Genomic DNA, 22,370 nt, shown 5'->3' on the forward strand with positions numbered 1-22,370 from the left:
GCATAGATAAAGACACAAGTCCACCTGCACGTGATCCCACTAACCCACACATATAAGGTCACAAACTTGGTGAAACTTCCCACAAAACACAGAAAAGAAGTCTGCAGTGGCAGTGTCTCAGACTGCCCGAGGCTCTGGTTTTAATGTTAAGCAACTGTGCATGTGCCTGCAAGCAGTTGTATTTTTCCTAATGTCTGCTACCCAGGATTCTCTGCCATCTTCAGTAATTATTTAAACAGCAGACTGGTATCGCCAACATTGGCTTTTCTTAACCTTTATTTACTTCTGATCACAAAACAAAGGAACTTGTTTGTGTATTTGAGAAGGATGAGAGACCTGGACCAGTGGGGTGGGAAGGAGGTCCTGCAACAGCACACAGCTGTCAGGCTATTGCTTTTGTGTGTTAGCTATCACTATTCAAAAGGTGTATGCATGCCTTCAGCCAGCCACGAGATCCACAACCCTTGAGACTGACCAGTGTGCTGATGCCTTGCAGCACAGGAGATCCCAGAGGATGCTCTCTCCAGTCCAAGCAAAATGTTAGGATGCTTCCTAGCACCAGCTAAGGAGAGACCCTGCTTTGCATCCCACCATCCACAACAGATCAGGCTGCCCCTGTGAAGATTTACTAACCTGAAGTCACTCAGAGATCCTTAATATAACACACATGACCTTTACATCCACAGCCAGTGGCACCAAGGAATTCAAGCAGCAGTGACAGGATGGTATAGTGCATTTTCAGTAAACTGTATTTGACAGTGAGATGTAGAAAATACTTTGAATGGGAAGTTAACTATTCCCACCAGGGCTCACTTTTATTATGAAGTATTTTGTTAAGCATGAGCTTTTTCTGTTCACTGTTCTCCTTCTGCTTCTATAGCCCTACACACTTCTGCCTGAGTATCCCTCAGTTCTGCTGCCCGCATCCGGTGGCTCTGGCCACCTGCTGGAGCAGCAAGGGGCTGGGAGGAGAGTGCAGGCAGGAGGGCATGAGCTGCAGCACTGCTGCAACACTGCAGCAAATGCTGCCTGGCTGCTCATCCAGCCTCCTGCAGCCACTGGCACAGCCACTCTCATCAGAAGCCCCCAACAGAGATTTCTGGGATAATCCAGTCACAAACACGTTTCTTCTCAGCTGCACCCAGCTAGCAAGTGGTTTACACTCCTAGTGAGGAAGCTTTCCATCCATGATACTTCCCTGAGGTAAGGTAAATGGGATGAGATCATCCACACAGAAGACACAGTTTTGAATCAGTGCTGCCCAGCCCCAGGCTCCAGTTTCTCCAGAGGCACAAAAGATACAGGTTACAAAGGACTGCATAAACCCTACATTCCAGCTGTTGGTCTGAGACACTTAGTGCCACCACACACCACAGCTAAGAGGCAGATACTTTCCAAGGATGGAGAAAATCATTCCACAAAAGTCCAGCCAGCTTGGTGACCCAGGGGCACAAACCACCTGCTGAGGAGAGACTGCATGATGAGCCTTCACTGACATACATCCCAAGGCCAAGGTGCTCACACCCTGAAAAACCCAGCCCTTCCTGCAAAGGCTGCATAGTGTCTAGTCCCCTTCCCAATGCCAAATACTCCATTTGGATTGAAGCAAGGAGGCTGCCTTGGTTTGGACACCCAGGACAGGCATGGTTAGGCTGACCCAAGCACTGCATACTGATGGGCAAGGCCCTGCTTGCAGAGCAGGTTTCCCAAGGGAGGATCCTGCGATCCTGAGAGGAAAAGCAATCATACTCCTCCTTCAGCAGACCCAGACATCCTCAGCTGCACCTGGTCCTGCAGAGAGGCATTGCCACCAGTCACAAATCCATCATTTCATGTCCTGGCTAGTCCTTGGGACAGGCCAGCCTCCAGAATACCACAGTTCCTGACCAGGCTACTCAGGACCAAGCATGGCACCAATGGAGACTACTTCTGACCCACCTGCAGCTATTGGGGCTGGCATCACCCCCACAGCTGTCAGACAGAGCTCCTTGCTCTGCAGGACCACCTTTCCCACAGGCTCTCTAGATAGCAGCAAATAAAAATCATTGTTTCATTTTTACTAAGGCCCAGCCCACTCAGGACACCAAATTCCCAAGTTCTGGGATGGGAAGTAAGCATACCCAGAAAAAAAGTCAAGTTATTTTTCTGCAGCTGGGATCATTCCTCCCCAGGAGGGAACAGAGCCTCTGGTGAGGATCCAAAGAGATGGTGAGGATGGAGGAGACCTCTGCAGCTGGAGGAAGGCTCAGGCTTCACCCCTTTTCCTCACCACTATTGCCCTGGACTTGCCTCATGGCTTTCTGCTGCCACTCCACAGCCACTGGGCTTTCCCAAACCGACTCTGGGTACAGAGCCAGGGCAGGAGATCCCATGCAAGACAGCAGCCACCAGCCCAGCTGATGCCATGGGATGCCACACCTGTAAACCCTGCCTCCGTGCTCTGATGCCAAGTGTCTCCAGGAGAGCCACACCTGTGACAGGCGAGTTACCAGCTCAGGCAAAAATTGTAGAGAGAAACAAACGACTCAACAGCAGCTGTGTTAAAAGTGTTATATATTTATTGCATTCTTAATAAAAATACTTTTAAAGAGAGAATTTTTTCAGCATGTACAAGACATGGAGATATGAGGGTTGAGCACAGTAGTTTGCTTTGACACAGACACTTACTTCAACAGCCAGTTAACATGATAGGTGCAGGTAGAAGTATCCTTTGCGAGCCAGTACAGAAAAGCCACTCCACCGAGGGGTCTACACAGGGCAGGAGACATGTCCCCAGATCTGGCCAATCTGTAATAGTCCACAGAGGAAACTAGGGGAGACATCAGGCAGTTTATAGTAAAAAGTCCTTTCTCCTGACCAGTACCCAGCCTTTGGGGATTTGCATTAAGGGCTGTGCATCCTGCACCAGGATACTCTCTGTAAATACATCTGTGTGGTCAAACTGATGGCAGTAATAATGTTAACTCCCTCCAGTGCCCAGCACCTGCAGAAGTCTCCTCCTTTGCAGACCTGAGGGTTCCCACAAGGGATCCCCCTGGACAACATCAAAGGAGCTAATCTTACTGCTATACCCATGGGAGAGCATCAGTAGGGACCAAATATTATAAAAATATAAAATACTAATATTAATATATAGCAGCAGCACTATATTGACTCAGAAAGCCTTTAAAACATATCACCCTTTCAGCTCTCACTGATTCATAAATTAGATCCACTTCTGTCAGATTTCCCAACCTGCCCTTCATCTGGAGAGAGGCTGTGACTTTTGCAAAATATGAAAGTTTCAAAAGAAGTAAAAGGCAATCCTCAGTGGAAGGTGAGCAAGTTCTGCCCTGGTCTGGCACCAGCACTAAAGAGAATGTCATCTGCATGAAACCAGTTGGGTCATTCCTCAGGAATGAGGCTTTTTTCCTTGCCAGACCACTACTTCCTTGAGCAATCTTTTATTGCACCACTAAAAATAAATTAGTTGAATTAGAATTACGGAATAGCTTAAAAAAACCCCAAAAAACAAAAAAGGAAAAGCATGTAATGAATGCCTGACACAGCAGATATACAATGGACGTTTCAGGAAAGAAGCTAGTGCACTATACGTTGAAAGGAGGCCAGACAGGCTAAAGATGGCCCTTGAAGATCACACAAAACGAGCCATCCTTCTGCTACACTTCGCTGCCTATCTTGAATTCCACAGAAGTTTCCGTAACTTTTTTACCAAGTCTGTAGCCCACCCATGGCACGATGATGCACACTCATTTTAACTGGAATAGTGTCCTGCAACCAACCTCCAAATACAGTAGAAGAGCCTGGAGAACACAGTGTGCTGTGTGTTTAACACCTTGACCCTTTTCCCTGCTGAAACTTATCAGGATAATGGTCTAGGTTTTTCCAGACATGGGGGCAGCATGCTAGATGCAGAGGTGAAAATTAAGGAGAAAACAGACATATTATAAAAGAGCTACCACATACATGATCGCCACCTGAAGTGACACTATTAAAGCTTAGTTTCAGAATCAGTGTTTTACATGGGAACCTCACACAGCTCTAGAGCAATTCAAATAACATAGTTCTTTCTTGCATGCATATGGGAAAAAAAGCAGTATAAAATCAAGATGTTTAAGATTTTAACCTATGTAGCTGTGAATTTAGACTGTAAACTCTTCATGACTGGAAAACACAGTACAGATCCCACCCTAAATAAAACTAAGTGCAAAGTAACTGTACTGAAGCTGACAGAATTACAGTAAAACAAAACCAAATTGGTTTGATGTAAGTAGCAGGCCCTACGTCTTTTCTGGTTTCTGTTCAGTCTCCCACATTTTGAAGAGGTGAGGTCATTCAAAACTAAAGATTTGACAACATTCAAGAAAATAATATGATACAATTATATTTAAATGTTGTCATATGATGAAATAATTGTATTTTAACTGCAATTGTGAAAGGTAGGGGTTTCAGACTGGAGCAAACAAAAGTTGAACTCTTTAACACAAATGCATGTGGCACTGCAGGATCCTTGCAAAGGCCTACGCCTTTGCAACCCTTTTCAGCAGTCTAAAACCCCATGGTGCTCAGATCTGTCCTCAGAATCATGCCTTCTTCCCTTCCCTGCACAAGCTCTGCTTTTACACTCCTCTTCCCAAACCTGTGTATTAGTCACAGTAAGCTCCAGACAGCCCACTATTTCTGAATGAAAGATAAAGGCAATGATCAATAAGAGTTTTTATCGCCATAAGTCTGTATTTCTGCACATACTGCATATACTAATATTGAGGAAGATAATGCAAATGCAGTAGTAGGATAAATTTGTGAGTTGATTACAAAGGGATCTCTGTAGCATGCTGTTTCAGTAAAAAATATTTCACAGGCATGGGAAGATATCCAGATAATGACTTCTATTGCATCTCTTAGTTTATACAGCATTTAAAGTATGGGGAAGACAGTGAAAACTCTTAATCTCTATGAACCCAAAGATGTCCTACATTCCAAGCTCTATAGTATCTGAGATTCCTCCTTGCCATTGCAGAGGGCCAGTCCTACAATTAGCTGCCATATTCATACTGCTGTTAGCCAACAGGGGGGATGGATGGGTTGGGTCAGCTGTTGACCTTCTCCACAGAATACTGATACACATGGGAAGCCAGGTGAACATGCAGCAGCTCAGGAAGGGGCATCCTTCTTTACTTTATGTGAAACAGACTAAAAATGATGTTTTCTTTTTCGTGACCTGGTGGCCCGTGCAGGAGTAAGTTTTAGAGAGTTTTGGTTAGACTCTGCACTGGGCCTGGGGGGCTGTTTAGAGCAAGCTGCTTGCAGACAGGACCCTGGCATGGCACTAGGATCTCGTATCCTCTGGAAAGCACGGACCCCATCACATATTTCTGTCAGTGTCTGACACATCTGGCCGACCTGGCTGGTGAGGTCAGCCACGCTCTGGCTGACGGCATGCATGCTATGTGCCATGTCCCTGTGAATGGCCACCAGCTCCTGGCAGAACTGCCTGAACAGGTCTGTTTGCTGTGCATGGGAATGGAGAAGCTGGTGGTCGAAGCTGGCGAGGGGCGGGCTCCTTGTGCGGGGGTGCGGGGGTCTGCAGGCCGAGGTGGCGCGTGGGGATGGACAGCGCAGGTCCTGCCTTTGGCTGGCAGCTTCCGAGGGCTCTGATGAGGAAGAGGAGCGAAGGAAGGAGGGCCTGGAGAATGGATTGACACCTGCACCAGCCCTCGGCAGCGAAGAGAAGTGGTGTTCCTGAGAAGTGCCTGGCATCCCTTCATCTTCATCAGCTTAAACAGAAGAGGAAGCATGAATTATTAAAGTGAAATCCCTCTCAACACTGGTTTCTGTTTCAAGATATCTCAAAGAATATGGAAAAAGGGTTTTCCCCTTCCCCCAGCCTGCCAGTTCAGACAAGCCTGTAGCTTCTGATGCGTAACTCAACATGCAATGTTAGAATCTGACAAGCTTAGCCATGAGAAACCTGAGAGTGGGTGAACCCAAGCTATTGTGGTATTCTGTACAGCGCACTGTTCATTACTAGAATATGAATCCATTTCGGACAGCAGCAATGACTTCTCTTCCCCAAACCATAGGTAGCTAGCACAAATATTCTGGAGGGACACAGACTTCACATGTAAAAATCCTGCTCCCCCATCACTTCTTACATCCTCTGCACTTAGAAGACTAGATGTTGTATTTGTTTCTCTCAAAGTGTGTTCTGCAAAGCCACTACGTGGCTTGGCATCACTAAGACAACGAGGCAACCAGACAAAGCAGCAAAAGACTTTTTATGTTAATCAGGCAAATACACTTGATGCAAAATCAAAACTAAAGCAAAATGCCACAGGAAAACTATAATCAGTCTGATAAATATCTAGTGATGTGCCAGTTCACAGGTACAGGCATGTGAAGAGTAAGAAGAGACAAGGTTTCACCTGGTGCAGCTGCCCACTATTTCCTTGTATAACCTGTATTCTTTTTACCCCTGAAATAGTGCAACTGGCTTCCAAGATAGATGCAAAGAATGACCAAGTCCCACCTTGTCAGTTCTGGAAGATTTTGTTCTTGCTTTCCCACTAACAATTTCAGATATAGGATCAGACCTAGTGTGGTACGACAGCGCCACCCATGAGGTGTCAGTGGACTCACTTCCCAAGAAGCTATCATCTCCTTCTCTTCTTTGTATCCCTAAAAGCTCACAAAGAAGAAGCCGCACCACCACAAAAGCAAACTGTGTAAAAAACTATGGAAAGGACCTGCACAAAGCAGCTTGTGGTTTAGCACTGGAAGGTGTCTGAGAATTGTGGTCTAAGAAGATTAACTTCAAAAGCAGGGCCAGCAGTTTCTTTAGAACCAGTGAAGAAGGAGTCATTATTGTCTACCTTTTTCACAGTGTTCGTGCTGATCCTTCAGACCACTACTGAGAAATCATTAGTGGCCCAACCTCAGCAATTAACACCAGTGATCACTGAGACCCCCAAAGCTCTCTTGGAAGTGATCCATCGGCAACAGGCAGTTGCCTTTCAGTTTGGTAGCATTGCTGTTTTATCAGGGTGAAGATACTCCAATCCTTTACAAGTACTTTTTCTGCAGACTGGAGGCAGTCATACTCCAACTACAGATTCTCCCTCACTTGTAGGATTAATTCATACTTATAAATCTATTATGTACTCTCAGATGACAGTATGGTAAAGAACTAACAAACACATAAAGATGACTTTAACTTGGAAACAATCCATCTCAACAATCCACAATCACCAGAGCAGAAAACAACCACAGCAGAAGGACAGGCAACCCAGCCATCTCACACAACACACAGTGCTCTTCTGGTGTCAAGCTGAGATATGCAAGCATGAGACAAAGAGGTGTTAAGGCAGTGATACTTACAGCTCGTTGTCACGCTGTCAACCACGTCCACATCCACTCTCCTGCGGTCGTGCCTCTGGTGGGAGGAATGCAGCGCCGACTGGATGGCTCTCTCATGGGCGGTCAGGACGATGGCTGAGGGCTGCCCCGCACTGCTGGGGCTGGAGAGGGACCTCTGCATGAGTGCCAGTTTGTCCTTGGTCCTTCTCTTCATGTCGTCCCATCTGTGTTTAATGTCTTTTACAGACCTGGGGACCTGGCTGACTGATGTGATCTGCCTGGCTATGCCTTCCCAGATCTTGTCCCTGTCAGCATGGGACAGACGCATTGTCTCCCTCCCAAACAGCATGGCTTCATTTCGGGTCACCTCAGTGACCAGAATGTCCAGTTCTTCCTTGGAAAACTTGGGCTTCCTCTTTCGCTCAGCCATGTTCCTTGGGTTGAACATCCCGCAAAGCATAATTGGGTAAAAGGAAATCAGCGCAAAGCAACCTCCTGCATCCAACCACTTGGCCAGTGCAGTACTGGGGCAGAGGAGTTTGGTGGGATCCAGCTACCCCAACCCACAACAACCTCTCACCAGGAAAAGGCAGCTGTTTTGTTTCTAGAAGGCAATTTTCAAGCTTAGGAAAAAAAATACCAAGCAACACTAGTGTGAAGGAGCCTTCTCAGCTTTAAAGGTAAAAACAAATTTTACACATCATCTGATGCCCTGACTTATGCATAAGATTTTCAGTTCAGCCTCACATCACTTGCCACATTTTGTGCACAGAAAAAAACCATGACAACTTGCAATCAGAGCAGTGAATTAGCTTCTAATGTGACACTGCTTGAAACTTAGAGAAAATTTAGAGGCCTGAAACATATCTTATTGTTCTATCTGGCACAACATGCAATAGAAATTTTTACACCATCTTCTCTGTTACAACTTGCAGGATATCATGAAAAGGCTATATCAAATTTGGATTTTTTTTACAGTACATAGGACTTTTGACTAGACTGGTGGGCAATTTCTGCAACTTGCTTTCCCTAAGGAGAAACCTCTTTTTTCAGCACTGGGGTACTCTACATCCAGCATTTATCTGCTTCACAGCAAGCTCTTGTTTCACCCAGAAATGGCTGCCATTTCCCATTGTTCTCAAAAGGAATGAGGCCACCCACTTGATTTTCCTGGCTAGGCTTTCTGTCACTGCCACCAACATGAGCCTGCATCCAGTTTCTGATGCTTCAGATGAACAACTTGTAGCCTCAGCCCATTGAGAAAAAGAGGCAGCTATCCTGAGAACAAGCAGTTTTGTCCAAAGGAGATTTGTGTTAATTTCTCCAGCCACAGTCAAAGAAAACTACAAAATAAACAAAACATTAGTGCTAACTATGTTTTGTTATTGGGAAAAAAAAAGAAGGCAGTAGATCTATTCAATAAGGAAACAGAAAACAGACTGACTGAACCTACAGAAAGGTGCTGACCCATGGCATTCTAGTTCCTTCCTAGTGTCGTTAATTCCCGTAATTGTTGTTTAATCAATCTCACTGACACTGCAGCCTGCCATCAGGGCAAGTGTCAGTTTGGTTAAAGCTGGAAAACCACTGGGAGAAGCTGCTCAAATCCACAGAGCCATTTCACAGGAACAAACATAAATGAATGCATGAGATACTCTCTTGGTGAAGTTTCGTTTATAGAGAGAAAGAAAGAGCGTTTCGAGATGGTAATGAAATGATGGAGAGCCAGCAAAGCACTTGTTATCCTGAATCTCAGAAAACCCCAACAGAAATCTTGCCAAACTTAAAAGGAAAAAAGAGTTCTCCCAGCTGAACACAAGAAAAAGGGAAAAGGCTACAGGAAACATTGAATAAGGGGATATTTACAGTTTGACTTTAATGGCATTCAGCACTGGGCTTGGTGTATGCCCTCATCAGGTAAGCATGACTGCACAGTATCATCAGTGCCTCCATGAGGTGGCAACAAACCACCACTGACAAGCTGCTCTGGTGAAAAAGTGTAACAGTATTCTGCAAAGTGCTCTGGGTAGGGGTGAGCTTGCAGAACAGAACAGCACTCTTTGGAGACAGGGGGTCACAAAACCTGGTGCCCCTCTTCTCTGCCAAACTCACAGCTGCTGTCACCAGCAAAGCTGCCTCAATGGGGAATTAGAGCCCCGTCTGCTCTCCGCAGACAGGATATCTCACCAAGTGCACTTAGCACAGCTTATGGTAGGCCTGGATATTCAGATTTTAGTGTTTCCACTCATATGCTCTGGCACAACTTGGGTCAAAACAATCTTACTTACATGTTCCAATAGCAAACTTGCCACACATCGAGTAATGAGCTCTGGCCAGTTTTAATCACAAATTCAATTAACCTTAGGTTCCTAAGAGGCACATCAACTTCCTCCTAATAAAAATGCAGACAGTGTTACTGTCAGAGGGATCCTTTTCTCCTCTAGCATGCCATATGTCCCTAGAGGCAGTCACTGATATCTGCAAGTACCTCTCTGGTGATGCCATGAGGGTTTCAGCAAGCTCCCGAGCAGCCCCAGCTGTGAGGTTGTGAATTCACACTTCAGCCCAGGTTAATCGGAAAGCTCAAGACACACTGAACAGTAGGCGCTTAATGATAACACCACAAATATATTAATCAACTCCACTTTTCTTGGCCTCTAAGAAACAAGCACATAATTTTTCCCAGGGCTTTCTGAGGATCACAGCCTCACAGTAATTTAGGATTCCTTCACTCTGCATAACTTTGACTCTGTAATAGATAAGAATATTTGCTCCACTTGCTGCAAGGTAGCAGAAATCAGTTTATGGTGTTCAACAAAATGATGTTCATAGGCTGGTGGCTTTTACTCACCCTGAACACATGGGCAGTCACAGTAACCCTGCCTGTTTTTTAAATGCTTATGTTTAAAAGGTCCTGTAAAGTTGAAACAGGAGCTCCGTACTAAATAGATCTACTAGTCACAGCTGGTCCTGCTTTGGGCAGGTTACTGGAACACATGACCAGAGCTCCCTTCCAAGCTATATTATTATATGAAAATCAAATCAGAGATGCCTCCATTATAAGGAGATACAGGAAGATTTACAGGACAGTCTGGCTCCCCATGATCTCTGTCACTATGTTTGGAGAGGAAAGGGGGCAGAAAGGAAGGCAAAGGAGAAAGCCTTGCTTCAGCCTTTTCACAGGGGCTAAGGCAAACGATGAATTTATATTGTGTCAAAAACCAAAGACCTCACAAACTCACATGCAAGAAGGGTTACTGACTATAAATGCTCAAAATATCCTGGAAACCTCAAACATGAGGCCCTACACTTCAACAGTTCAGTCAGGCACTGCCAGTTTCTATCCTACATCTGCCAAGTGATACAAACACAGAAAGATGGACTTTCCTGGACTTTCTGAATTACTTCTGTTTTTTTGTCAGATCCATTATTTTTAGAAGACACCGGCAACTAAGAGAATTGCCTCAGAAGCTACCAGGAAAATGGATGGTTCTCTGCAACCCTTCAGAATCCCCAAGAACTGCCATCAGCAGCAATTTACACTTTGTGTCCAAGACAGCATTTATTCTGTTTGCTGCAATCCACAGTAAACAGCCACCAGAAAAAAAAAAAAAAGGAGGAAGATGTTTGCATATGTTGGAGGTTCCTGAAGTATTGCAAACAGCAGGGATTTACTCTGGACAGAGATGAAGGGTGCATTAGCCATGTGCCAGCAGCCAGCTTAGGAGAACACACTCCCAGCATCAGGAGTTTCTCTTGACTAACTGATGAGGGAAAGGGCAAGAGGATGTTACCATTGCCATGCCATCTGCTGCACTTGTTACTCCTTTCCTACCTGTCATCCAGTGCCTTGGGTAAACAGGCACTTGAAATTAAACCAGCAAGTGCTGCAGTGTATATATTGTCCTCAGGCAACACGAAAATGGACTCAGGTGTGGTATTCAAACAACAGAAACAATAGCCAGATCTATAAGAAGAGAGAGGAGTCAGCCCAAGCTGCCCTCCCAATGCCATACCCACCTACCCAGCAGGTGAGTAGATCAGCTTTGCAAAGCACTCCATCTGTGAGTGATAGCAAAGAGCACCATCTGAAAAACAAAAAGAGCGCTGTCTACAGCGTCCTGGAAGTCAAGTGTGGTTTCTGTATGTGATCTCAGTGTCAGGTGATGTTCTAGCACAGAATATTGAGCACACCTTAGTCTAAAAGGCGCTAACAAACAAAATCAAGGCTTTTTGAGGATTCCCACTGCCACTAGAACTGTCAGACTCTATATAATACCACTGGTTATAAGCACTTTTCAAGAGTAAAATCAGAAGGTCAGTAAGACTGGTATAGCCTGCTGAGACTCTTTGATACACCCTTCCCATGAGGGGTCACAAACATCCCCTTTCCACAAAGCCATAACCTCCATGTCTTTCAAGGTTGTACACAATGGCCCAGACCACACTCATACTGAGACTGAACCATAGCAAATACAAGTTTAGGCAAGAATAATCTGCTCTTTGGTGTTAGCATCACAAGTAATGCCTATTTAAATCCAGACATGAAACTTATGTTCATGGCAGTAGGAAGAAGAGCTCATCATAGAATTTTTGCTTTCCAAGACTGTTTTTCCCCAGCTTCACTCTCATGCAGATCACAAAGATCCAAATCTATGCAGATTTTTGAACTTTGCATACTTTACTTCGAGATATGTCTGCATACCTGTATCTCTTCAGTGTATCACTGCTTCTTTTTGAAGTGATGACTCCAGCCTCAGCCCTGGTCTAGTATTTTATCTCATCCAGCAGTGAACAACTGTAACAGCTAGAATCCTTACAGAAAAATGAAATCCTTTGCTGAACTTTATGAAAATAAATGTCAGAACAGCTGCTATCCATGTGAAGACCAAAATGGCCAAAAGTGGTGCAACCAGATAGGACCAGATAGGTCAATCTTGCATTTACCTGCACTTCATGCTTTTTATTCCCATAACGAGGGACAACTGAACATCCTAGACACCCAGGCCAACAAACCAGCTAACCCCACGCTGCCTTACTCTTGCAGGAAATGCCTTCCTCATAATAACCACTTCCAAAGCTCCCCACAGAAGCAGCACTGGTCTGACGGGCCTCACCGTGCAGCAATGCCCCGTGCTGGTGACTTGCCACACGTACGAGGCCTCCGTGACCGACGTTGTGCAGATTTATGCCGACCCCAGAAACGCTGCCCCACGGCCACACACGGCCCCTCCCTGCCGCAGCTGCTCTGCCGAGGCGCGAGGCCAGCAGAGGGAGCGCAAGCACACGCCTCAGCTCTGCCTCAGGCACCCGGCTCGCCCTTCTCCTCGCACAGGACAGCTGGCACTGCCAACCCACAGCCAGCACCGACAGCTGCTGCAAATGAGGCCCAGAAAGAAAGCAAAAAAAAAGCAACTCTTTTAGTATCTGTCAAATGAGTAGGGACAAAAAGAAAAAAAATCCAAACAGAATCAAATGTTACCTCGGGGGCAATGCAAAGCATTTTGCAAATACTTGAACATAACAGAAAAAAATGAGTAAAAAAAATGGAGTGAGACCTATCAGTGCTTGTAAGAGTGGATAAATAGGATCATCTTTAACATTTATTCTCATTCCAGAAAACAGCAATCCTCCATGTACACATTCTTGTCTTTTTTCAGACCCTTTCTTTGAATCTGACGTCAAAGATACTAATTACAATAAATACTGAAACAGTACAAGCATACCATTTGCAAAATGAGGTGACATTTTGGTTTGGTATTCCAACACACAAAACAGTAAGGAGTATTTGATGGCCTCTCTCTGGAAGACAGGGTTCCAAAAGGGAACGCAGAAGAGAACTGGACTCACCTCATCCAGTTTGCTTTGGTTTCATCTGTCCCATCAATGGATTTGTAGCGATTGTTCTTATCAACGATCTGTGGAACAAGAGAATGGATGCAGCACATCAACAAGCTGGTCCAGGCAGGAGAAGGTCTATGTATGTCAAATCACTGCTTCAGTTCTAGCCTTGTGTCATGGTGTGAAATTCTGTAATGTGAATCTCCACTATCCCAGTACTACGGGCTGCTGACCTGAAGTGCATAGAGGCTACTCTGAACTGACTGAGAGCCATTTTCCTATGTACAAATATCTGTAACTATGGATGCAGTTGACAAAATCATTAACAATCCTGGGATAAAAAATACTAACTTCCCTTTTGGGACAGGGCTGAGACACACATTTATTTTACAGACAGAAAATTGTGAGGAGCATTTCACATCAGCAGGTCTCAATTTTTCCCATTAATAACTTAAGTCCTACATTGCAAGTCTCGTATTTAACATGAGTTGATCCAGTGATCTCTCTATTTCATATGCTAATCAAGTCATGCAGTATGAGGGGAAAAGAGTTTTGGTGCTCGAATCTGCATGCAGATCAGTTCCTGATGGACTGGATCTTTTTTCTGGCTTCTTGGACACCTCCTCAGCTCAGGCAGGCTGGGAGGGAGTGCTAGAGGCCCATGAGAGAACTCTGTAATCTCTAGATTATTTATCTATACCCTTAAGCTGCTAATATTTACGGCAGGCCGATGCTGATGTAGTGCCCATGTGGCCAGCGAAAGACCTTCAGAGAAGGGGGAAGATGGCTAAGGTTTGGCTCCCCAAGCCTGTGACTCCCCCAGCTCTGAACTGCATGGCTGAAGTGTCACTTGGTTGGGGAAACTTGTCACTCACCAGCCACGAGAAGAATCCTGCAGACCTGTCCTGGCTAGAGATCTGCCCCTCATAGGGCCCAAAGATGTGACCTTTGGGGATCACCTCGTTCATACAGCGCACGTCGTTCTCCCCACTGGGCTCTTTAACCACCTCCATTCCAGGCGGGATGGTCAGCGCCGCCCGGTCCGGAATGCCAACGGGCACTGGCGTGTCAGACACAAACACTGGGGGGCCATGGTTTGGACACTCATCCACAAAGTACTCCTGGCAGGACTCACAGACTGCAGATGTGAAGGAAACAGGGGTTAGGTATGGCAGACACGATGCACAGCACTCAGGACAGCTCCCTGTCCTCTCCTTGGCCCAGCTGAGCCCCCTCCCCGGACTGCAGCCTACACACACACAGATGTTTCACTGCTGCTCCCTTGTTCTGCCACACCTCTCAACACGGGCTCTGCCCCAACCCACACCTCCCGTACCAACACCTGCACCTGCCTGAGCCCTGGTGCCCTGCATGCATTTGCCACTGATGGCTGAACACACGTGGAAAGGCCCATCACCACCTGCAGAGACAGAGGCTGAGGGCTCCCTGCACATCCCTGCTTAGCACAAGTCTTCTAGCCAAAGGGTTTGATTCCCCACACACCAGTGGGCAGCTAAAACAAGCATCCCTGAAAACAAGTACCCTCATCATATAGCCTTCATTCTGTGTTTGGGAGAGAGACAGCATCCCAGGCACCTGTCCTGTCCCCAGACAGAGATGCAGGTCTGCCAGTTGATAATCTGTGGGTATGCCAACATAAATGGCACCAGTTTTCTTTCCAGAATAGAAGGGAAACAGTTGTCATCTGCCCAATGCTCCCTTTGCAGTTTCTGAATTCAAGTCATTGTGTTTTCCAGACTCTCAGGGTTTTCCAATGTGCATTTTCATTTGCAACTTTCATGTTTCCTCCTACCTCCCTACTTCGGCCTAGCCCCTTCAGGGACAAGCTGCTTCTGTGCAACAATTTCCCTACCAACCATGCCAGTCTTTTCAGATAAGAACGCAAATTTGCCCTTGGCTTTTTCCCCCCACCTGACGGGAAGACCAAAGTCTACACAAGCAGCAGTGGTTCTTTTCCCTCACTCATAAGACACTTACACCAGAAATCCACTTGCTGAAAGCTCTTGGTCATGATTACATCCCGTTTCCCTTTCAGTTTCTTGGGTTCCATCTCCATGGACTGTGGGTCAGGTCTTCCAGAGCTGAGGAGGGAACGACAGATGATGTTAACCTAGCAAGATGCTGGGACTGCAAACAGAGAGAAGCTGAAGCAACAGGGCCTGACTAACTCCTTCAGTCCCACCACTGCAGCAGAGAAATAACTAAACTTGCCACCCAACCTGCCAAAAGCTGCTGTATCAGATCCGTAAGGCTAAAGCCCACAGCAGGAAATGGCTTCAGCTACAGTAGGTGCACATGAGTAGGCAACCACCCCTGTCAAACACCCAAAGGCAGACCTCATAAGGAAGAACTTTAATAACTTCAAGCAGCTCAAGTATATTCCTCAAAACCACCTTTAAGCTGGAAGGTGGAGAGAAGGGGTTAGAGCACATCAGATCAAAGCTTGGCCACATACCAAGGCTGTCCATACTCCTGGTCCCGGTGTGGAGAGCAGGCCTCTGTTTTTATTGTCACCATCTCCCCTAAGGAAGCCTGGGTCTGGATCAAACAGTCTTTCAAGTTCTCACTCATGTTCTGAAAAGGAATGAAGGAAGGGAATAGAAATATGAGCAGCTGAGAAATGACAACCTTGTTCCCTCAGGAATCACAGCCTTCTCCCCCAGACCAGGATGCAGCCAGTAGATCAGGCTCCCTTCTGGCACCAAGAGTTGCCATCACACACCACAGCACCCACACGTGCACATGGAAACCTCTTCCTGCACTGGGGAGGGAAGAGCAGTTCACCTGCAGGTCAGGTGAAGAGCATGAGCCATGGAGAATCTGAAGTATGCTTCACAGAGCCCACTAAAAACACACATGGGATTTCCAATGCACATGGAATTTATGAGTGATGGGTGTGATATGTTATGGGAACACGGAGCACCACTACCTCAGAGCAAGTCTTTGGGGGCAGAAGGACAAGAAAGAGGAATGCAGATTGGAGCGTTGAACCAGGATCTGCCTACAGACCTGACATATGCCAGTCTCCATCTGAGAACAGAATATAATGTACTACACACCTGCAGACAGAGCTTTCTATGTGCTCTGGACACCTCTGAGGAACAAGTAAGTGCCCACAGCACCCTTCAGGACTCCACCAAGACTCATAAGACTACACAAATCATGCTGGTGATGTTCCTTTACAGCAGCCAGAGCTGAGCCACCACCACCCTTCTGGCATGCAAGGCTGCCATAGTGAAAATGCCTCTCCCTCTGCTCAACACAAGAGCCAGGAGACACTTCACAGAATCATCAATCACTTAATGATGTTTAAGGACAGCAAGCTCCAAAACAATAACACTTCCCTCCCCCTCCCCTTGTGGGGTGGTGCTGAAGAGAAAATATACATATGCCTAGTGATAATAATTTGGAATGGATTTAATTTAGATTTTTTGAAGGGCTGCTAAGCATAAGAGCATCTCAGTTTGAGAAAAGGAATAAATTAGCGTGCTGCTCATCTCTTAATTTGCATTCATCTTAAGACTTCCTCTAAGGCACACAAACTGTCTGCTCTCAGGTACCACTCCAGATTGGACAGATTTCACAGCTGCTCCCCAAAAATCCCCTGTGATGGCCCCTTCCATGTCCACTGCTCAATGACATGCTCTGTTATGCTGCATACTTGCAGTGCTGACAGAGGGGCCTCCAAAGCTCATCAGATCGCTTTTGTCAGGGAATCTGGTGGAAGAGCCCATCCCCATCATGGCTTGGTTCAGGGCATTTCTAAATTCATGTTCACAAACCCCTGAAGACAGGAATTTTTCTTATTCCACGCATGCTTGTATGGGCCTGAACACCATAGAAGTCTGGTCTGCATTTCTGCCCTATTTACCACAAGAAGGAATGCCATTCCCAACCTCTCTGGCTCTGCTTTGTGCCAGGGGACAAATGATTCATTTTTCCAATCAAACTTCTCACATGCCAATGTGCAGCCTGAAAGACGTTTATCAAGCCTTTATCAAGGAGTGTTACTTAATACTCATACAGTGGTCTGAAAGCAAAGCCCCAGCATAAGTACAACTAGACACAAGCAAACACATGCACTTTTAAGCCTTTACAGGACATCCAAAACAAGACAGATTTTCTTTCAGAATTACCACAGCCATTCAGAAGGAAAGCGATAGTAACGCCAAAGAAGGGCTCATTATTTTGGCAAGCTGAGTCCCCTTGTCTGCGCTCTCTGGAGCAAGAGGAAAGCTCTGCAATCCTGTACCCATTTACCAGCAAGTGCTGCAATCATGGCCTACCTGGCCTTCTCAGAGAAGAAAAAGTCTTTTCTGCAAAGTCTGCAGTACAGCAGCTGAAGAGGAAGAAATCTTGGGGAGCAGGAAAATGTTAAAAGACAAGAAGAGATAGTGCTGCCTCAGAGCTGGTTAGCTGTGGGGCTGGCACTGTCACAGGAAAGGTGGATGCTGCCTGTGGGGCAGATGCTCTCAGTCAGAACAACCACCTGTGTTGGAAGCCTGGCAGACAGGACACCTCAAGTTAAAACACCTGTATCACCCAATCATTCCGTAGGAAGAGATGTGTATATTTGTTTCTGAAGATAAAATGACTTTTCCTTTCCCATTCTTGCCCCATGGAGTCTTACAGGGTGAGAAACCCTGTGATGATACAGTCTGACCTCCTGCCAAGGAAGGTCACCGTGCTTCCTTCAGCTCTGGTTAAACTACTGCATAGCTCCAAATAAAGGGGAAAAAAGAAGAAAGAAACACTATATTTACTTCACACATGAAGCTCTGTGTTTTACTGTATAGCAAATTATGCAGCCTGCCCCTCTCCTGGTCCTCCCTGGACTCCCTCCTACTTATCAGCAACATTCCTGTGCAGCACACTGGCAGGAGCAGCACCTTGCACCGAGATAACGCCCTCCCTGCCCCTGCTCAGGATTTCCGTGTTCGTGTCCAAGTGCTGCATTTACTTTCTGGTCACCGTGCCCAGCTGGGGTTCTGTTTTCAGCTGGGGCTCTGTTTTCAGCGAACCACCTTGCTGCTGTAAGAGCCCTTGCTCCTGCAGGAGCTCCCAGGCCACCATGCATCTGCCAGCCCTCCCACACGCTCTGAGAGTAGGTGACTGATTTAAGAGTGTCACACAACTCCTTGTCCCACCCAGCAAACACACACAAAACAAGTTCACCACTAACTCACCTCTTTTCACTACTTGTAACTTGCTCAGATTTTATGTTGCCCACAAACACAATCCAAATTAACTTTGTGCTTTTTTTCCCAGGACACCAACTATCTTAGAACCAAGAGAATCATTTAGGCTGCAAGTGACCTTTAAGATCATCATGTCCAACACAAATCTAGCTCTGCCAAGTCCACCACTAAATCATAGAATAATTCAGGCAGAAAACGACCTTTAAAATCATAAAGTCCAACCATAAACTTAGCACTGCCAAGTCCATCCCTAAACCATATCCCCAAGTGCCATAGCTACATGTCTTTACATGTCCCAGAGCTGGGGACTCTACTACTTCTCTGGGCAATTTGTTTTAACACTTGATAACTCTTTTGTAATTTGCAATCTAAACTTACCCTGTTGCAACCTGGAGGCATTTCCTCTCATCCCATCACTTGTTAATAGGCAGAAGAGACCAATTTCTGCCTCTTGATTAGCATTGAGCCAAAAACCCAAAAACTCCCAGCTGAGACTACCACACTACCAGCAATGGGGCTCCTTTTGTTGTCACACTGTGACCCTTTATTTAGTCAGGTTTCCTTTTACGTATTGAATCACAGAATGGCTTGGGTTGAAAGGGACCTTAAAGATCATCTAGCTCCAATACCACTGCAGAGGCAGCTTCCATTAGACCAAGCTGCTCAAAGTATCATCCAATTTGGCCTTGAACATTTCCAGGGATGGGCCAGCCACAGCTTCTCTGCGTTCCAGTGCCACAACACCCTGACAGTAAATAAATTTTTTCTAATATCTAATCTAAATCTACCCTCTTTCAGTTTAAAGCCATTCCATTCCCCCTTGTACTACTGTCACAAGCCCAGTTAGTCTGTCCCTAGCTTTCTTAAAAGTTCCCTTCAAGTACTGAAAGGCAGCCATCAGCTCTCCCTGGAGCCTTCTCTTCTTCAGGCTGAACAATCCCAAGTCTCTAAGCCTGTCTTCACAGGAGAGGTGCTCCAGCCCTCTGATCATCTTCATGGCCCTCCCTCCTCTGGACTCACTCCACTGCGTGTGTGACACAATGAATCATACCACCTATTTATTCCCGTGACTTTTTGCACAATTTCAGTGCATTAAACATGCCAGACTTACCAACAGTTTTACCTTTAGTAAAATTATAGCAACACCAGAAAATCATATTACATTAGAAAAGAACTATTTAAAAAAAACCTGTACAGACTGACTATTACAATTAATGCCCCTTAACTCACGACCAATCTGATCCATATCAGCTGTTACGTTATTTTCCAGAAGCAAACATCAGACTGCAGGTAGCCTAGCTTAATTTGCCCAGTTAAACTTAACATTGGCCTACTTGCTTATGAGTAACACACAACATTTTTTTTTAAGTCTAACTCGTTATACATGCTTTTATTTATTTTTTTAATTTATTTTTAAATTAGCATTCATGGCTCAGAGAGCACTGCTCAGCCGGGCCTTTTAAAATCCCTGGACGCAAGCAAGCCAGAATAGCAAACTTTAAAATGTACTGCTGTAGTAGCTGCTATTTGCTAATTTCCCAAGCTACTGCTACAACACAGAGCATTACACTGCTGCTCTAACTGGTAACACCTTCCAGCTTTTCTTCCAGGAAAAAAAATATGACATTTCTCCAGTTCCAGACCTCAGCAAATGACTGTGCTTTTAGGACTCTTAGCTTCTGATGTATTCAAAGTGGTGTTTAATTTTTCTCAATTTCACTGCTCATTAGTTTCTCTTTATTGTCATTTCTCCACCTCCTTTAGCTTTCTACAGCTATAAGAGTTTAGTACACATTCTGCAGTTTTCACTCCCTCCACTTCATTGTTTTGGGGTTTTCTTGGCATTTTTTACAACTGTGTTTGTTCTAGCACCTAAATATCAAGAGCCTCTGAAGATTTCAGATGATGAGAAGAAGCGCCAGGTAAGCATAAGAGCAACAGCTCCTTGGTTACTGCTGAGGGTATTCCCAGGGCGTACGTGGCCTCACCTGTGCATGTCCCTGTGCCTACCAGGACACTAAGCCTTTTCAATGTTCAGGGGGCACACAGCCTACTGCAACATCCTAGCAGCATGTCAGCAAGGCCAATCCCTGGTCAGAGATGCTGTGATGACCCAGGTGCTGTCTGCACAAACATCAAGTGCTTTGGACAGCAAAGGCAGTTGTGCACAGTGGTCCTTGGCAAATCCAGGACATCATTGTGACTGCTACAAATCCCAAGAGGCATTCCTGGATCATCCCTGGGTTAACAGGCAGTACCACACAACCCCTCCTGTTTTCTTTTCAAAGCAGGCACATTTCTGGATGACACACATTAAGATCTCCAGTGGCTCTGCCATATTGCTCAAAATCGGGGAAGTAGAAAACACAAGAACATCTAAGCTATTAATCTCCAATGCAGGACAAAACCTCCAAATGGGGTTAAGCATGAACAAACCTGTGAATTCCTGTCCTCAAGTATGCTGCCTTTATCACTGCCACTCTTGTAGTTATTAGTTAACAGTCACAGGCTCTTATCTGCATGGATCAGCCTCCAAAACAGAGCTTTAATTTTACATTTTACTGGCAGGTTTCCCAGACTGGGACATTCTTTCATGTGAAACAGCCATATAGGAATCCGTCCCCTCCTCAGCACACAGCTCCTTCACTCAGCTTCTCACTGCTGACCTTCTGGAGGTCATCCCCTCTTCTTTTAAGGCAGATCTTGCATAGCTAGCACCACATTTTAAAGGCCCATGGTGAAAAATGGACATGAGTTCATATGCTTTTTCTACAGCTGCATATTATTACCAGAAATAGTAATCCAGAACAGTCAGCTACTGACAAGCTGAGAACAGGGAATAAAGCACAGCATTCAAGCTCTGAGCTGCCCCCCACACAGCCACGGAAGACCCAGGCTGACCGTTCTCCTGGAGGTGAATGCCCTTACCAAGGTCCTCGGCCATGCCAACCACTTCAGGTCACTTTATGAAGCACCAGTTGGCCATGCAGTTCATGCTTACAGCCAGCACAAACTGAAAGATCAAAGATCCCACAAAGCAAGAGGGAGAACCAGCTTGCTCAGAGGATGACCACTGTTCACAGACAGATATAAGCCAATGCTCCACTGGGCAAATTTGTTTTGCCTAGATGGCTGCCACAGCACTTTCCCTACAAAAGTACAACATTTTTGTGGGTGAGGCTGTCCTCCACCCAGGGGTGCAGGGGAGTATTGTCCGGGCACAGCAAAGGTTGGCGGCAGCACGGCAAGACCCCATGACCTGTCCGCCAGCCTGCTGCAAGGCCAGGGCTCTTCTCTGATGGCCACAGAGCAAGGCTGAATGCAGCCAGCACATCTGACAACAAGCTGAAGCAGTCACAAATTCACACCTAATTAGTGAAAGTTATAGGTCACGCATGACGTAGGATTTGAGCAGCCATGGACTGTGACCAAGACTTGTTTAACTCATTGTCAATTACTCCACTACACTCAGAAGCCATAAATTTACCAGAAGTATGAAATATTTTGTTTGAGTTTCAGATTCTGAAAACACTTGAAGAAGGTCAGGACTACAAGATAGATACCTGCAAACGCCACCAGTTTTTCTGCAGCTTTGTGAAGAAGCTTGGAGAGTAAGCTTCAAAACAACGAAACCTAAACCTGTTATACAGCAGGGAAGGCTGAGAGTTTCCGTTGGTTCCAACTTGCCCAACACCAGCAACTGACATGACAAACAGAATGCGGTGCCACAACACCAAATTCCCACTGCCATCCTTACTGCAGATAAGTTGGGAAGAGGGAAATTCTGGTTTGCCAACCTGGAACTCCTCCTGTAGTCTCTAATGGACGTGAGCTGAGTTCACACTGTCACTCTTACATGATTCATTGGGAAAACATGTTATCAAAACCCTCCATGATCTGCTTCATGACAGAATTTTCAGAGGGGGAAGAAGACAGAAAACCTCTGAAATAACC

At 45.7% G+C, this 22,370-nt stretch overlaps 1 protein-coding gene across 12 annotated transcripts in view; it reads right to left on the reverse strand.

Annotated features, from left to right (window-relative positions):
• The window catches only part of PRDM11 (PR/SET domain 11), a 48,850-nt gene that overhangs the window by 15,222 nt on the left and 11,258 nt on the right, over nt 1-22,370 (reverse strand). For 7 of the 12 annotated variants that reach the window (XM_064714370.1, XM_064714374.1, XM_064714365.1 and 4 more), the window contains exons 2-6: nt 15,674-15,792; nt 15,196-15,299; nt 14,073-14,335; nt 13,207-13,274; nt 2,668-2,787 (exon numbers count right to left, since the gene is read on the reverse strand). In XM_064714370.1, coding sequence (XP_064570440.1) covers nt 2,668-2,787; nt 13,207-13,274; nt 14,073-14,335; nt 15,196-15,299; nt 15,674-15,789 — 671 coding nt within the window. In that variant the 5' untranslated portion in view covers nt 15,790-15,792. Of the gene's footprint in view, nt 1-2,572; nt 5,778-7,377; nt 7,791-11,380; nt 11,445-13,206; nt 13,275-14,072; nt 14,336-15,195; nt 15,300-15,673; nt 15,793-22,370 lie in introns of those variants that run through there. The other 5 variants (XM_064714378.1, XM_064714371.1, XM_064714372.1 and 2 more) reach the window with 5 other exon arrangements.

This window comes from Zonotrichia leucophrys, chromosome 5 (genome assembly GCF_028769735.1).
Source record: "Zonotrichia leucophrys gambelii isolate GWCS_2022_RI chromosome 5, RI_Zleu_2.0, whole genome shotgun sequence".
NCBI classification, from domain to species: domain Eukaryota; kingdom Metazoa; phylum Chordata; class Aves; order Passeriformes; family Passerellidae; genus Zonotrichia; species Zonotrichia leucophrys.